The sequence below is a fragment of the Ictidomys tridecemlineatus genome, chromosome 8, assembly GCF_052094955.1.
Source record: "Ictidomys tridecemlineatus isolate mIctTri1 chromosome 8, mIctTri1.hap1, whole genome shotgun sequence".
Lineage (NCBI taxonomy): Eukaryota > Metazoa > Chordata > Mammalia > Rodentia > Sciuridae > Ictidomys > Ictidomys tridecemlineatus.
In genome coordinates, this window is record NC_135484.1 from 143,333,557 (window position 1) to 143,352,088 (window position 18,532).

At 39.8% G+C, this 18,532-nt stretch overlaps 1 protein-coding gene across 1 annotated transcript in view; it reads left to right on the plus strand.

Moving 5' to 3' along the window:
* Positions 1–18,532, plus strand: part of Sycp2l (synaptonemal complex protein 2 like) — an 86,038-nt gene that overhangs the window by 49,943 nt on the left and 17,563 nt on the right. Inside the window, exons 22-23 of the mRNA XM_078020537.1 lie at positions 16,375–16,452; positions 18,273–18,376. Of these exons, the coding sequence (XP_077876663.1) occupies positions 16,375–16,452; positions 18,273–18,376 (182 nt within the window). The remainder of the gene's footprint in view (positions 1–16,374; positions 16,453–18,272; positions 18,377–18,532) is intronic.

Sequence of the window (18,532 nt, forward strand, 5' to 3'; positions counted from 1 at the left end):
TACCAAGTCTGTTTTCCTTGTAACCTCTTTGTAACTTTCAAGTTGACCTGGTACAAATTTTTGATTTACTTATTCTTTGAGGACTTTGTAATGCTCCACTGTATTTTAGTGGTGTTTTTTCCACTTAAGTGACTTGGTCTTTTTGTCTGGGTGCTCAGAGTTCCTTTCTTTGTCTTTCTGAGATTTCTCAAGGTCATATCTCTCCCTCCAACAAGTAAACATTGTAATTAATATTAAAATTTTGTTTATAGATGCTTTTATAAAATATAAGTGCATGCACGTGTTTTTGTTTTATTTTTTCTTTTTAAAAAAATTTATTCTAACTTGTTATCACAGCAGAATGCATTTCAGATGTATGGTTCATTCATGTAAATGCCACTATTCATTCTTTTATCAGTGGTTCTTTTATGCATTTGTTTTTAATTGACATACAAAACCATGAAAATCATACATATTAATGGAGTACTATGTAATATCTAAGTACCTGGATACATTGCCTGATGATTACATCAGGCTAAAAATTTAGCTCCTTAAACATTTATCATTTCCTTATGGTGCACACTTTGAAAATGTTTTCTCCCAGCTTTTTACAATGACAGAACTTCACTGTTATCTATGGTGAACTTGGTATGTAATAGCACACCAGGACTTGTTCCCACCCATCTCCATCCACTGTTCAGCCTTTCCCCATAGTCCTCAAAGAAAAGTACACAAGAGTTTTTACCTTGTCAACCGGATCCCCTGCTCTCTGACCCCTGCAGACACCATTCCATTCTCAGCTTCTATGAGATTCCATGTGAGCGTTCACATGTAAGGAAACATATGTATGGTACTTGTCCTCTGCACTTGGCTTATTTCACCTAATGTAAAAATCTCCATTTCCATCCATGTTGCTGCAAATGACAGGATTTTGTTACTTTTTTATGGTTGACTAGAATTCCACTGTGTGTATATACCACATTTTCTTTATCCACTCATGAGATGAGGAATGCTTCGGTGGTTCCCATCTTTAGCTCTTGTGAATAGTGCTGCAGTGAACATGAGAGAGCACATGTGTCTCCACATACTGATTTAATTTCCTTTGGATATATATATATATATATATACCCAGCAGTGGGATTGATCATCCAAAGTTTCTGTACTCTTTTTCCCTAATGGCTGTACTGAGTCACATTCCCATCAGCAATGTGCAAGGTTCCCTTTTCTCCACATTCTTACAAGCACAGGGTAGCATTAGTCTTTTGATAAATACCCCTCCTAAATGGGGGCAGGTGATACATCCTTGTGGTTTGGGTTTGCACTTCCCTGATGGTGAGCGATGTTGAACTTTTTTTGCGTACCTGTTGGCCGTTTGTACGAATGCTTTTGAGAAATGTCTGTTGGGATGTATCTTCCTCAAAAACTTGAGTCATTTGAGTGTGTATTTCCTGTCTTGCTGTTGAGTTTTTAGAGTTGCCTATATATTGTGGATATGCCTTGTCAGATGTGTGGGTTACAAATACCTTTTCCCACTCTATAGGTTATCTCTTCCATCTAATATTTCCTTTGCAGAGACATTTTAGTTTGATGTAGTTTGTTTTCACTTTGATTTCCAGTACTTTTGGTCTTGTCTCAAAATTCTTAGCCCATTCCAATGTTTTCTTGTAACAATTTCATAGCTCTAGGTCTTATATGAAAGACTTTAATCCACTTGGAGTTGATTTCTATAGCTGCTGAAAGATAAAGGACTAGCTTCATTTTTCTGCACATGCATATCCATCTTCCCAGCACTTTTTACTAAAAGGCCTCTCTGATGTGTGTGCTTAGCACCTTTGTCAAAAATGGGCTTGCTGTCCAGGCATGGTGGTGCATGCCTGTAATTCCAGCAACTCAGAAGGCTGAGGCAGGAAGATTGCAAGTTTGAGGTCAGCTAGGCAACTTAAAGAGACCCTGCCTCAAAATTAAAAATAAAAAGTGACAGAGATGTGGCTGAGTGATAGAGCACCTGAGTTCAAATTCCATTACAGGAAAAAAAAAAATCAGGTTGCCATAGTTGCACACCCAGCTTGCCCCCAGCTTTTTAAAATTTTGTTTTTATGTACCATACTGCTTTGATTACTACAACTTTGTAGCATGTTTTGAAGTAAGGTATTATAATCCCTTCCTCTTTGTTATTGTTCATCTTATTTTTCTCTTTCAAGATGACTATTATGTATTCTTTCTGTGGTTCCATATAAATTTTAGAATTTTTAAAGATTCTTTAAAGAATCTTGTTGGTGTTTTGATAGGGATTGCATTGAACCCATACATTGCCATGGGTAGTATGGCCATTTTAATAATTCCAATTCTTCTAATCCATGAACATGGGATGTCTTTCTACTTTTTCATGTCTTCTTCAATTTCTTTCATAAATGTTTTCTGGTTTTCATTGATCTTTTGCTTTTTGGGTTAAATTTATTCCTAAGAATTTCTTTTGTAATTATTGTAAGCATGCCTGTTGGCCACTTGTGTTTTTGAGAAATGTCATTCAGATCTTTAACCCAATTTTTTTTAACCTTTATTTCATTTTTTATGTGGTGTTGAGGATTGAACTCGGTGCCTCATGTATACTAGGCGTGCGCTCTGTCACTGAGGCACAACTCCATCCCCTTTAGCCCACTTTTTAAAAAATGGGTCGTTTTTATAGTGTTTAGATTTTTGAGTTCTTCTTACATTATGGATGTTAATTTCTCAACATAAGAATAAGTTCAAATATTTTCTCCACTTCTGTAGATTGCTTACTTTGAGGGTTGTTTTCTGTGCTGTGCAGAAGGTTCTTGGTTTGATGTCATCCCTTTTATCCATTTTTATTTTATGACCTATACCTTTGGAGTTCTATCTGAAAAATCATTGACTATCCCAATGTCTTGAAGCATTTCCTATGTTCTCTTATAGTAATTTTGTATCTTCAGATTTTTCATTTAGATCTTTGATCCTACTGTGTTTTTTAAATACTAACATTGATATTAATGGTATTTGGTATGATATTTCCATACATGCGTACAGCATGCTGTGATCATATCCAATCACCCTTCTTTTCTCCTCACCCTCAATGCTCTTCTCAGTCCCTTTAATCACTATTGTATTTTCAGGTCAATTTATTTAGTTTCCACACATGAAAGAGAACATGTAGTAATTGTCTTTCTGTGTCTAACTTATTTTGCTTAACACAATGTATTCCAGTTCTATCTGTGTTGCTAAAAATGACAGCATTTCATTTTTAATGACTAATACTTCATTATATATGTACATCACATGATCTTTCATGTATCAACAGACACTTAGCTGATTTTATATCTTAGCTAATGCATACCACAATAAACACGATATTCAGATATCTCTTTTGTATATTGTTCCTTTGGATTTCATTTCCACTATCAGTAATATAGATAGATCATGTGGTAGCTTTTTTACTTTTACTTTTTATTATTTTTTTGAGGAACCTCTGTACTGTTTTCCATAGTGGCTGCATTGATTAACATTCCCACCCACAGCACATAGGAGTTCCTTTTCCTCCACATCCCCCATCAACATTTTTTTAAAAAATTTCTCTGCTTCTTCCTTTTCCTCTCTTCCTCTTTCTCCTCCTCCTCCTTATTTTTATTTTTTTGTTTTTTTGATAGTAGACAATTAGTTATTTAAATGTCTCATTATAGTTTTGATTTGCATTTCCCAGCTGGTTAGTGATATTGGACATTTTTTAATATATTTGTTGCCCATTTATATTTTTTCTTTGGAGAAGTGTCTATTCATATCATTGACCAGTTTTTAAATTGGATCACTTCTTTTTTTAATATTTTTAGTTGATGGACCTTTATGTATTTACACGTGGTGCTGAGAACTGAACCCAGTGCCTCACCCATGCTAGGCAAGCGCTCCGCCACTGAGCCACAACCCCAGCCCCTGTATTACTTCTTTTTAAATTAAGGTTTTGAGTTCTTTTGTGTTCTGAATATTAACCCTTTGTTAGATGAATAGCTGACAAATATTTTCTCCCATTCTGTGGGTTTATCTCTCCACTATGTTAATTGTTTCCTTTGCTGTACAGAATCTTTTGAGTTTGAAATAATTCCATTTACCAATCATTGCTTTTGGGGTTCTATCCAGATAATCATTGCTATACCAAGTCTTGAACTGCATATTCTGTTTTCTTCTAGTAGTTCCAGAGTTGCAGGTCTTACATTTAGGCCTTTGATCCATTTTGAGTTGTTTTTGTGCAAGGTAAGAGGGTCAAGTTTTAGTTTTCTGCATGTGGAACTCCAGTTTTTCTAACACCATTTGTCGAAGAGGCTGTGCCTTCTCTGTTTACGTATCTTTTGGTAGCTTTGTAAAGGATGAGTTAGCTATGGATGCAGAAGTTTATTTCTGATATGTAGATTCTTTTCCATTGGTCTGTTAGTCTGTTTTTATGTTGTTTTGGTTACAATAACACAGTAGCATATCTTGGAATAAAGTGTTTGACATCTCCAGTTTGCTCTTCTTATTCAAGATTGTTTTGACTGTTTAGAATATTTTGTACTTCCATGTGAATCTTATTTTATTCTTTCCAGCTCTGTCAGGAATGTTATAGTTATTTTGATGGAGAATCTACAGTTGGCTTTGTGTAGTGTGGACATTTTAATGTTAATCTTTCAACCCATGGACATAGGAGATCTTGTTGTCATCTTGTGTTTTCTTTAATCTCTACATCTGTGTTTGTGAATTTTCATTGTGAATTCTTTTACTTCGTTGGATAAGCTTATTCCCAGGCATTTCATTATTTTTTTTGGTAGCTATTCTGAAGAGGATTGCTTTCTTGATTTCTTAGGAATTTCATTATTGGTGTGTAGGAAAGCTACTGACTTTGTATGTTGATTAGTATCCTACTTTACTGAGTTCATTTATTTTAACAGTCTTCTGATAGAGTCTTTAGGTTTCTTTTTTTAAAAAAATGTATTGGTTCATTATAATTATATATAATATAGGGATTCATTGTGAGATTCATATAGGCACATAAAAATCTAATCAATTTAATTCCCTCAATACTTTCCCTCTCTTTTCCTTTCTTCCCTTAATTCCCTTCCTCTACTGGTCTACCTTCTATTTTTTTTAAGTTGGTGCATGATACTTAGACATGGGCTGCACCGTGATTTATTTGTACATACACATAGCATAATTTGGTTGATTTCATAGGTTTCTTTTATGTCAGTATCATACCATCCTATTTGACTTCCTCCTTTCCTGTTTGTATTCCTCCTCTTTGTCTAATTGCTCTGACTAAGCTTCTACCACCATATTAAATAAAAGCGAGAGTGGATGCTTTTTTTCTTCTTCCTGATCCTAGAGGAAATACTTTCAGATTTTCCCCATTCAGTGTGTTGCTGGCTATTTTTTTGTCATAGCCTTTATTATGTTGCGGTATAATCCTTCTATACCTAATTTGTTCAGGGCTCTTATCATGAAGGAATGTTGACTTTATCATTTTCTTATACCTGTTGAGATGAACATGATGTTATTCATTCTGTTGATGTGAGGATGTGCATGTGCTGTGACACCTTACATCTCTGAAATATAACCAGTTTGATCACAGTGTATGTCATGACCTTTTTGATGTGCCGTGGAACTCAATTTGCTAGTATTTTGTTGATTTTGCATCTGTGTTCATCAGGGACATAGGTCTGTAGTTTTTGTGTCTTTGTCAGGTTTTGGTAACTGGGTCACACAGGTCTCATTAGCTCATTAACTTGGTAGAGTTCATTCCTTTTCTTTCAATTCTGTGGGACATTTTGAGAAGAACTGGCCCAAGTTTTTCTTTAAAAGTTTGGTAAAATTCAGAGGGAGGTGGCAAGGTGGTGGAATATACGGGTCACTTCTTAGTGGCTCCATAGAATGAGCCAAGAAAAGCAGACGGTAGCCTCTCCACTAGGTGGGTGAGTAATCAAAAATGGGGGCAGGGAGGCTTTACTGAAATTTAATTCTGACACTCAAAATGGCTCAGGGACTCAGGAGATCTTGTATAAATTAAGCAAAGGGAAGATCCCCAGCCCCTCAGCTGTGATAGCTCCTGGAGGTTCAAGCCAGGACAGTCCCTACATGAATGCAGTAAAGCAATAAAGGAATTCAAGGAACCCCATTCTTGGGAACACTGAGGCAGGTCACTGTATAGAGAATTTAGAGATCAGAGACACTGCTTGAAAAAACACCTGTGCTGCACAGTACCTGTGTGTAGGAGGGAAGCCTAACTCTGCACAAAACTCAAGGTGGAGCAAGGACTTATGCACTAGAACAGAGACACTATGCCTAATAGAAGAAAAAGTAGGACCAGATCTTCACCATGTTAGCTTAGGAACTGACTTCCTTAACGAGACTCCTAAAGTGCGAGGAGTAAAATCAAGAATTGATAAATGCCTATCTTCACAGCAAAGGAGACAATAACATGAAGAGGGAGCCTACAGAATAGGAGAAAATCTTTACCCCGTGTACCTCAGAGCATTAATCTCCAAGATATATCAAAACTTAATGCCCCCCAAAACCCCAAATAATCCAATCAATTAATGGGCTAAGGAACTGAACAGACACTTCTCAGAAGAAGAAATACGATTGACCAACAAATATGTGAAAAAATGTTCCACGTTTCTAGCAATTAGAGAAATGTGAATCAAAACTAAGATTTCATCTCACTCCAATCAGAATGGCAATTATCAAGAATACAAACTATAAGTGTTGGTGAGAATGTTGGGAAAAAGGTATATATGCTTACATTGCCAGTGGGAATGCAAATTGGTGCAATCATTAAGGAAAGTGGTTTGGAGATTCCTCAGAAAACTTGGAATGGAATCAACATTTGACCCAGCTATCCCACTCCTCTATTTATACCCAAAGGACTTAAAATCAGCATATAACACTTGCAGCCACATCAATGTTTATAGCAAATAGCTAAACTATAAAAGCAACCTAGATGCCCTTCAACAGATGAATGGATCAAAAAATATGGTGTGTATATATATGATGGAATATTACTCAGCATTAAAGAAGAATGATTATGGCATTTGCTGGTAAATGGGCGGAGCTGGAGAATATCATGGTAATCAAAATAAGCCAATCCCAGTAAAACCAAAGGCTGAATGTTTTCTCTGATATGTGAATGCTAATAAGGGGGCTCTAGGGAAGAATAGAGGTACTTTGGACCAGATAGGGGAGTGAAGAGAGGAGAGGGCTATGGGGGTAGAAAGGATGGTAGAATGAATTGAACATTATTACCCTGGGTACATATATGATCAAACGACTGACCGGCGTAACTCTACATCAGGTACAACCAGAAGAATGAGAAGTCACACTCCATTCATGTATAATGTGTCAAAATGTATTCTACTGTCATGGCTAACTAATTAGAACAAATAAAAACATTGGTAAAATTCATCAGTGAAGCCGTCTAGTCCAGTCTTCTTTGTTAGGAGATTTGGGTTTTGATCCCACCTCATTATTAGTTATTGGTGCATTTGGAGTCTTAATTTTGCTATGTCATACGTGTCCAGAAGTCTGTCCATTGCTTCCATGTTTGGCAGTGTTTTAACATAGTTGTCCACAGGGGTTTCTTATGATCCCTTGTATTTCAATGGCATCAGTTATAATGTCTCCTTTTTCATCTCTAATAATTTTGTTTGCGTAGTCTCTTTTTTTGTCTTGATTAGTCTGGTTTGCCAATTTCATTTTTTTTCCAAAAAGCCAACATTTTTTGGATTGTGTTTGTTGTTTAGATTTTATTTATGCTTTGATCTTTATAGTTGAGGATTTTCTGCTGGTTTTGGTTTGTTCTAAGTCCTTGAGGTACATGGTTAGGTTAGGTTATTTATTAAAGATCTATTTTTGTGTGTGCATTTGTTCCTATAAACTTGCCCCTTGGTACCGCTTTCTCTGCATTCCAGATTTTGGTATACAATTGGGTCATTCTAATTTGTTTCAAGACTTTTTAAAATTTTTTTTCTAGGTCTGGGGCTGTGGCTTAGTGACAGAGCACTTGCCTACCATGTATGAGGCACTGGATTTGATTCTCAGTACCACAGATCAATAAATAAAATAAAGGTCCATTGACAACTAAAAAATACTTAAAAAAAATTTTCCATTTCCTCAATTATCCTTTGGACACTTAGGAGCACGTTATTCAATTTCCATTTATTCATTCATTTTCTATCCTTTTTGATTTGTTTTTTTATTCCATTGTGGTCTGAGAAAATGCATACGATTTCAGTTTTTTAAAAATTTACTGAGACTCAATTTGTGACTTAGCATATAATGTAAGAGAATTTTCTGTGTGTTGGTAAGAAAAATGTGCACTCTGTGGCTCGTGGGTGAAATGTTCGGTAAATGTTAGGTTCATGGCTCTGTTGATTGCAGATGGTGCTGGGTGGCTGGAATTGATTTACTGATTTTTCTGTCTGGATGATGTGTTCATTGAGGGAAGTGGGATGTTAAAGCCCCTAACTAATACTGTATAGTATTTTGTTTCTCCCTTTAATTTCAATATTTGTTTTACTGGTCGATTGTTGGGTACATATATGTTTTATAGCCTCTTGCTGAATTGATCATTTTATCAATGTACGATGGCTTTCTTTGTTCCTTTCACAGTTTTTGATATAAAGTCTGCCTTATCCGATAAGAGGGTAACCATTCCAGTTTGCTTTTGGCTTCTACTTGTATACTTATTTTAAATCCTTTTATTCTGCTAAATGTTCACCATTAATGTCAGTTTCTTGTAGGCAGCAGAGTCGGGTTGTTTTTAAAATCCATTTGGCCAGTCTGTCTGTCGATGATTTAATTCATTTATATTCACGGCTCTTATCGATAGGTGTGGACTTCTTCCTGTCATTTCATTCTCTTCCCCTTCGTTGTTTGTAGACTTTGTACCTTCCCACCTCTATTTTTATGTGTCTCTGTGACTTGGTACTTCCCAGACATGCCAAGTTTTGATTTTCTTCTTGTAAATCTGTGTGTTTGCACAGTCGTGGTTCCCTTCCTTTGGTTTCTGGTGGAGGACCCCACGAAGCATTTCTTGTAGGGCTGGACTGTAGGTAGTGAACACCCTCAGTTCCTGCCTCTCTGGGATAGTCTCGACTTTCTCCAGTTCTGAAGGGTGGTTTTGCTGGGTATGGTATTCTTGGTTAGTGTGGTGGTTTTTTTTCTTCTTGATTTTTGAATATATCTTCTCCTTCCCTCTGGCCTGTAAGATTTCTCCTGAGAAATCTGTTCTAAGCCTGGTGGGCTTCCCCTGATATGGGACTTGACAATTTTCTGTTGCTGTTTTCAGAATTCTTTGTCTTACCCTTTTGACAGTTTGGCTCTACCATGCCTTGGTGAAGGTCTTTCTTTAGTTTAATTTTATTTTTTTGTTGAACCTACATGAACTCCTTTGAGCTTCTGGTACTTGGATGTGCCGTGGCTTTGAAGATTTGAGATGTTTTCTGCTATTTCATGAAGACGTCTTCACTGTCTTTCTACTTCCTTCTGGAATTCACATAATGCCAATATTTATTGGCTTAATAGTGTCTCGGAAGCTTTCTTCATGGTCCCTCCTCCTGCCTCCACTCTTTCAAGTGCCTCGTTAATCTCTGCTGCAGCAGGCCACAGAAGTACTTGCACAACTTTGCAGTGGACAGAGGCTTCCAAAGTGCGTGTCCTCAGCTCTTAGAGTTGAGCACAGACAAAACTGGCACTTACAGCAACAGTTTCCATCGTCTTAGTCGTGCAGGATGTGGAGGGTACTGTGTAGGTGACACCAAGGCTGTGGCATTAGAAGCCATCGTTCCAGAGTCAGGATGAGAAGATCTTTCCCAGATCCCTCAGGATGAATGTGGGAGATACCTGGACCGTGGCATCTGCAGCCACGGTTCTGGGGCCATAGGATGAGGGGGATGATGCTGGGTCTGTGGCAATGTGTCCTCAGGTTAAATTTCATGGGACACAAAGGGGACTGACGCTGGGTTCTCTGGGATGATCACTGGTAGTGTTGGAGCTGTGGCTCTGGTAGCCACTTCCCTGAAGATATGGGACTTTCTTCGTGTTCCAAGAAAAGTTTGGTTGATGCCTAGGCTGGTGAGCACCAGCACCTCTGGTCCCATGGCTACAAGCCATGAGTGACATATTCCCTAGGTTCTACGGGGCACATGCAGGTTAGGTTGGTACTCGCGGCCCTGAAATTCCTGGAACTGCGGTATATGGAGGAGACTTTCTCTTGGTGGCCTAGTTTGTGGGTGATGCTGGGGATTGTGGCTTTGGTCTGCAGTCTTGGACACAGATGGCAACTTCTTCAGGCTCCAAGGGACATGTATTATAGGTGATCCCTGGATTTTACCCCTACAAGTGACAGTCCCAAGATGACCTCCCCTCATGTGGCGAGCACAGGTGGGAATCAGACTTGTGGCTCTGACAGCTCCCAGTCCTGAGGCTGCAGGATGCGGAGGAGCCTATTTTCTGCCCTGTGAGGTGACAAAAGGCTTTCACAGCGTCCAGGGACCAGCTACCTGTCCGTGAGGCAGGACAATGTCCAGCAGTGATGGTTACCCAGCTTGGACTCCAGGTGGGGACTCGGACCCCACTGTGGATCTAAAAATTGGTGAGCTCTGTGGAATTCTCCTGCAGTCAGGATGACTGGGGTGCTGCAGTAATGGGGGCTGGGTGCTCCCTGTTTACCTTTTCCCAGCAACATGGCGTCTCTACCCCCCATCCACCAGCCCCACCACTGAGCCACAATGGAAGCTGCAGTTTCCTTCCATCTTCTCTCCAGCTCGCCTTTCCTGCTCTCCATGCTGTTGAGGGTTGTGCACTTCCTGGCTGATTTTTGCCCTTCTCCCTCAATCTCTTCTCTCAAAACTCGGCTTCCCTTGTTGCTCAGCTCTTCTCTGTGGGGACAGACAGGGCACCTCTGCTCAGCCATCTTGAATTTCTCTTTCCAACCTTTTGGTTGAATCCTCATTTATTTTTAACCTTTCTTGTTTCTTGAGAAATATATTTCAGATTCCTCCTTAGAAATGCTTTGGTTGTGTGTTGCCTTATTTTGGTATGGAGGGTTTTCATTGCTACTTGAGCTAAATATTTTTTCCTTGTTAATGTTTTTTTTTTTTTAACCAGTTATTTAGTAAAATTTAGGTTAGTTCCCAAATTCAGGGGATATTTCAATGCTGTTCTTTGGTTATTTATTGCTAACTTTATAGCCACATGCTCAGAGAAACTCAGTGTGTATAATATTGTTCCTTTAGAATTTATCTGGTCTGACCTGACGGCTCAATCAGACTGGCCTTATGTATTCAGATTTCATGAATGCTCTGTATATCCTTGTTGGTTTCCCTTTGTTCTGTCCATTTTTATCCAATGTATTTTGAGGCAGTGTTTTTCTAGATGCACTGAGAAGTGGCTCTTCATCTCTAAATGCTTTTGACTTCATTTATAACAGTAAAGAAACATTAGCTATTTTTTGACTAATGCCTTATGCATGTTTTTTCCCCCATTCTTCTACTTTGAGTCTGTCTTCATCCTTATGAATTGACAAATATCTAGTTTATACCTGGGTTTTATGTTATTTACTGAATTTATTTATTAACTTAGTGTGTGCTGGGGATTGAACTCGGGGAAATTCTACCACTGAGCTACACCCCCAGCCCTTTTCACTTTTTTTTTTATTTAGACAGAGTCTTACTGAGTTAACCCAGGCTGGCCTCAAACTTGTCATCCTCCTGCCTCAGCCCCCCAGATAGCTGGGATTACAGGTGTGTGCCCCCATGCCCAGTTATTTTTAATTAATGGTACATATTTATGGAGTAGAATGTTATAATTTAATAAATGCATACAACATATACGGATCAAACACGGATCAGAAAATTGGCATTTCCATATCCTCATCATTACTTTTTGTTTGGAGCCTGTAAGCTCCTCTTGGTATTCTGCATAAGGTCTATAACAGGGTACTGTGAACTGGAGTCACACGGGTCACCTGGTGCAGAACACACTTCTCCTGCCACCCTGTTAGTTATTGTCTTTTTACCTTCACTGGGGGCCCCTCAGGTGAGGCTGACCTCAAGGTCAGCTGGCCAGAGAGGAGCAGACACTGATGACTAAATATTCGTGCTCACCATTGGGTAGGGCCTTTCAGAAGCAGAGTGCATCTCTGGGTGGGAGGGAGAGTTTCCCGGGGTTTGAGGATTCTGTGAGATGCTGACGTGTGCAGACGTGTGGTGGTGCTCAATTTGTGTCACCTGCTTCTAGTGTGAATATCAGTCTTACTGATCTTGGTACTAGCCAAACATCATTCCTGACATCTTTATTCTGTGCTCTTCTCTAAGAAAATAGAGGAATTAGAAAGCCATCTCCTAATGCTCACATTTTTTAACGTTCTTAAAGTATGGGTCTTAGATAAGTGACTAAAATCATTAAATCCTTTTAGAAACCATTACTAGTGGTTATGTTTCTCTTTGATTCATTTCTTTGGATAGCCAAAAAAAACATAATAGAACTTGAAGTGTTTCATATCATTGCATCCAGTCCTGGATTTTCTAACCACGTGGCCAGAAGCAGCTATACCTCCCCCTCTAGAGGATGCTCGGGTAACTTCCTTCAGTAAAAGCCTTTTGAGCTGGGCTGTAGCTTGTGCCAAGAGTGTGTGAGGCCCTAGATTAAATCCCCAGCACACCCTTCTCCCCAAAACAGAGAATCTAAGACATTTCGAGTGTCCTGCTGACTCATAACGGCAGCCTCAATCAAATATCAAGTTATGTGTTAACTGTGGAACCTTTTTTTGGTATGGAGGATTGAACTCGGGGGCACTGAGCCACATCCTCAGCCCTATTTTGTATTTAGAGACAGGGTCTCAGTAGCTTAGTGCCTCACTTTTGCTGAGGCTGGCTTTGAACTTTTGATCCTCCTGCCCTAGCCTCCCAAGCCACTGGGATTATAGGCGTGTGCCCAGTTTACCTTCCCCTGGAAGTTTTTATATGCATGCAAAGCCCCCAGAATTGTCAGTTAAACAGGGTAATTTTATTTATGGATATGAATATCCCCTCTTTTACCTTCTTAAGAGGCCTCTAAAATCAAGCAGGGGCCAGGTGGGAGCTGCTTCATGCCATTCCAAGGTGTGATTGTCTGGTCCAGTGTCTGGCATAGAGGAATTCAGTATTTGCCAAGGAAAAGAAGCAAGAAAGCTAGAAAAATGCTTTCACTTAATAATGAACCTCTGCATTTTTCCATTTTTGAATAAATATTTATACACTCACAAATACTGTTAATTGATTTACAGATTTTGAATAAATATTTGTACTCAGTCACAAATACCGTTAATTGATTTACAGATTTTAAATGTACGAATCCATCCAAAAGTTTTTAATAGTCTCAGTAATTAATAAGTATCTGTAGAATTAATAAAAGAATTGGCATTGAGAAAGTGCTGCGACTATTACAATGACAGTTTTTGGTGAAGTTCTCTATTGCTGAGTGAAAGCTATTGGCCTTTGTCATTCCGTGCCACAAGGTGTCACCTCAGAGCAAGATATTTTTAAATGCCTGAACCTAATGGCTTCTTATCAGGAGCATGAGTTTTCAAAATGCAACGAGGCCACCAAACTGTTCACTAAAACTTGTGCCCAGCAGGCCACCTACTCTAACTTCAGAAGTTCCTTGAGTGGCCGGAATCTTTCATGGAAATGCACAAAGCTGAGTTCTTGTAGGAGCAAGCCCCTCTCCCCTTCTTCCAGTCCCTGACAGGCACGCGGAGGGAGCCAGCCACCCGAGGCCACTCACATCCAGCCACAGTGTGTTTACTGGGTGTGTTTTTTCTCAGGTGTTGTGTGCAGGTAGTTTTAACCCTTTTATGAGAATGGTGAACAGCGCAGTCTGAAAGAGGTGTATAGTTACCATGGAAACAAAGCCGAGCTGGTGACATCCCTCAGGACTGGCAGCCTCTTGTGACACAGCACTGCTTTCTCTGGAGGATGCTGTCATCTGTGGAGAGCCAGACCTGCAGTACACATAGGCACATCCCCCACATTGTGCTTCAGAAGAAGGGTTCTATATGCCCACTGACACAGACTTCCATGTCCCTTAGGGATCCATGCAGATGTGTCTCAGTGGGTTCACAAATTCCCAGGAACTCCTTCGGGGGCTGACCAGGGCAATCAGTCCATGCCTATATCACTGGATATAACTAGTGTCCCTGCTTTACCCTAGGTGGTGTGTGAATGTGATAAATCCAAGTTCAAAGTCATGATTTAAGCTATTGCTACAAATTGACCATCAAGAAAAACTTCCCGGAAGGGCAGAGAAGGCAGTTTTTAAGTGTCTGCGGCTACAGTGATCTGAAGAAAGAAATGTAGGAGTTGTTCATTATCAAATTGGGGGCCTTCTGAGAGTCTTTTCTGACCCCAATTGGGGTCTAGACAACACAGAGGAGCCCCCTCCCAGCTGCCTGCTTTGGGAGTGGAAACGGTGGGAGCTGCAACTGCGTCCTGTCCTTGATTTTTAAAGACCTTTTGCCCTGAAAACAATGTAGTTCCCTAGAAGGTCCCCATCCAAACTTGGGCAACAATTGAGCACACCCCAATCTAAGTGTAACAAGAAGATGGAGATACTGGCTTCAAAAAGGTATCTAATGGAGTTGAGGGTGTTATACTGTGTATTTTGTTTCATTGTTGAGAGGCTGGGTATTGGTTCGCTCTTTGCCATGTCCTGCAGAGGAGGAATGTGATCCTCGAATGAAATGTTCAGTGTATGAAAATTCTATTAAATATCAACTTGGCTATCCCACGAACTCCCTCGTTCACATTTTGTCTGTTTCTGCAGTTCCTCTGATTCCAAGGGACAACTTTCTTTCTAAAATTTATGGTCCCTTTTGTTTCTACCCTTGCTGTTAGTAGAGAAGAATTAAAATCTTACATATTTTACAGAGATCTGATTGGAACATGTCAAGTATCTTTTTTATAGGAGTTTGTGTATTCTGTTGCATTCATTCACTTATTCACTCAGTAGTTTTTTAATAGAGCATCTGTTGTGGGACCTAGTAGTGAAGGAAACAGAGAAAAAAGCATGCCCTCGGTGGACCTTAGCATGTAGTGGTAGGGTTGAGGGAGAGAGAGAGTACTTAAGTTAAACCTGTGGTATAGTATATTCTAATAAAAAAAGAAGGAAAAAATGAGCAGGGAAAGGGGTTTTAAAATGTGGAAGATATCTTGCAATTTGAGGGTAGGTGGTCAGGTTGAACCTTAAGGCAGTTACAGGGGGAAAAATACGATAATCAGAAGAACGTCAAGTGCACAGGTCTTGAGATGAGAATATGCCTGAGAAGTAGGAGGGACCACAAGGGGCTCAGGGTAGAAGAGGAGTGAAGGATGAGGATCCATGCTCCTCTGCTTCTCCACTGTCTGCTGAACACCTTGCATAGCTCCTTGCACATAGTAACACAAAATGTTCATTGACTGAATTAGTGAAATATGGGCAGAAAGGGAGAAAAGTCAGAACTTCATAGCTAAAGGGTACAGCATGGAGAAAGGGGGATATAGGTAGAGAAGAACGGAATTGAGTGGGCTGTGAGACACAAGTTTGATGCAAGAGTGAGATTTGGGAGGTGACAGGTGAAGACATAGGATTGATGAGATCCTCCAGGGAGATGGCCACGGGCCAGGTCATGGTGTGGCAATGTGGATAGAAGTAAGTATTCATTCCCTGGGCAGGACCCGAGGCCCTGATGATGGAGTATAAGCCAACCGTAAAGAAGATCAGAAATAGAGCATAAAGCCAATGCACTGTTAATGGGTGCTGTTGGTAAGATTGGGAGAATCCAGTGAACACTGCAATAGAAACTATTTAGCACCGCACTGTATGGTGATGTAGGGCTCTCATCAGCAGAGACTGAGTCACTGGAGAAGTGAGCAGCCAAGATGGCCTTATCAATCAGATGGCCTCGGTGCAATGCTCCAGTGTGACCAGCAGGTGGCGCCATCTGGGTTGTGATCTGAACAACTTCCCAAGGTCCCTCTGCCTAGAAATTCTGATACTTTGCCATTGAGCCCAGAGCCCTGGAAATGTTTTTGATATTTATTGTCATGGCCTTATTTAGAAACACTGTTTATGGAATCTGCCTGAGCCTTGCTAAATGTAACCGAGCTCACAAAGGAATGCCTGTTCCCCTCCTCTGCATCAGAAGGCTCTGTGTTTTGATACTTACTTAGGCTGCGCTTATTCGATTAGGTGCACCAAGTGATAAGTAATGATTAACAGGCCGGAGATGAGTTTCACTTGCTGTATGTCAAGGTTATATATTAACGGAAGAAAAGCGCACAAGATACATTTTGGACAAAAGGGATGTGTGTGGAGTCATCAATGTGCTGTGTTTGCCCTTAGGCATCCCAGATGGGAGTTTTGCTTTGCCAAAACAATCAAGATTAGAAGATGCTGCTGAGGGAGCCTCCGGCTTGGCAGGTAATGTCCCACACCCAGCCAACGGTTGAAGTAGAGTGCAATAAATACGTGGTCATGAAATGTATACCTGCCTGAATTACAAGGAAATTACAGTTTTCAGATCACTGTAGCCGCAGACACTTAAAAACTTACCATTTTGTCCTTTTAGAGACGAGTAAATTATTGCACAAGTTTTCAATAGAAGCAAGCAGCCTTCCATCCTAGCATTTTTATTTCTGCCTCTTAACTCTTCTAGAGTTAATCTCCGGGCCTGAGGTTCCTCAAGTTTTAGGCCTCTGCTTTAGCTGATAGTTATTGACTAGATTTGGGGGGGCCGGGTTAGAAATATATAATCTATTCTGATTTTTGTTTTTATTCTATATGAATTTTAGGACTTTCCCCCCTAGTTCTATGAAGAATTTCTTTGGTATTTTAATGGGGATTACAATGAACCTGTATATTGCTTTTGGTAGTATGGCCATTTTGACAATTTTAATTCTGCCTGTTCAAGAACATGAGAAGTCTTTCCATTTTCTAAAGTATTCTTCAAAAAAACTGTATTCTTCTATAGTTTTCATCATAGAGATCTTTTATTTCTTTGGTTAGATTTATTCCCAAGGTTTTTTTTTTTTTGTTGTTTGTTTTTTGTTTTGAGGCTGTAGTGAATGGAGTTATCTTCCTGATTTCTTTCTCAGCAGATTCATTATTGGAGTATAGGAAAGGTATTGATTTTCATATCTTGATCTTCTATCTGCTTTGCTGAATTTATCAAAATCAAAACTACATTGAGATTTCCTCTCACTCCAGTTAGAATGGCAATCATCAAGAACACAGATAGTAATAAATGTGTGGGAAAAGGAATACATTATTGGTGGGATTGAAGACTAATACCACCACTTTGGAAAGCAGTATGGAGATTCCTCAAAAGACTAGGAATGGAACCACCATATGAACCAGCTGTCCCCACTCCTTGGTTATTTATCCAAAGAACTAAAATCAGCATGATGTAGTGATATAGGTATATCAATGTTTATAGAAGTACAATTCAAAATAGCCAAGTTATATAAACAGCCCAGTGTAGTAGACATACACAATGAAGCTTTCCTCAGCCATAACGAAGAATGAACTTATGGCATTGGCTGGTAAGTGGATGGAACTGGGGAACATAATGCTGAATGAAGTAATCCAGACTCTGTCAAGGGTTAAATGTGTTTTCTCTTATGTGTGGAAGCTGTATGAAAATAAAGGGAAAGATGGGAAGGGGGATCCCAGGAACTCAGAAGGGAGATGAGTGGACTTGGAGGAGGGAGGGAAGGAGTAGGGATGGGAAAAGTGAGGAATTTCAGGATGAAATTGACCAAATGATGCTATGTACATACATGAACATACTGCAGCGAATTTCACCTTTATATATAAAACACCCATCTAGAAAACATAAATAGAAGGAAGACCCGCGGAGTAGAGGAAGGGTAGACAGAGGAGGGAAGGAGAGAAGGGAAAGAGGAAGTACTCTACCAAAATGGAGCCCATCGTATTCCATGAAGGTATGGTTAGGTCAGAATGAACCCATCTGTTATCTGGAACAGTGATGCACTAAGAGAGTCTGGATGAAATAAGCTCATGCCAGAGAGAGAGGTCACTTGGTCAGAGGCACCTGCTGACCTTGTACAGTCATGGCCAGGGTCACCAAGTGCACTGTTTCAGTCAGTGGGGCGTCGGTGGGTGGTTCCTATCTGTGGTTCTCACAGGTTCTTCCATCCTCTGGGAAGCTGTTGGACCAAGCCTGTCTCCTTTGAGCATTTGTGAATTTTATTTAATATATATATATTTTTTGTTGTTAGGCACTTCTACTCCATCTCTGGAATATGTGCCTGAGAACTTGAATGTTTCTGCCATCGTCACAGCCTTGGAAAACTTCACCGGAGAAATGAAAAGAAAATACGAGGTAAATCATCCGCCAAAAATGAAAAAACTATCTCGTGAGCCTGGAGGACGTTATTCAAAAGAAAATAAACCAGACAAATACTGCATGACCTCAAATACGGAATTTAAGTAAGCAGAGAGAGAGGAAGGGTGGTTACCATGGGTTAGGGGAATGAGG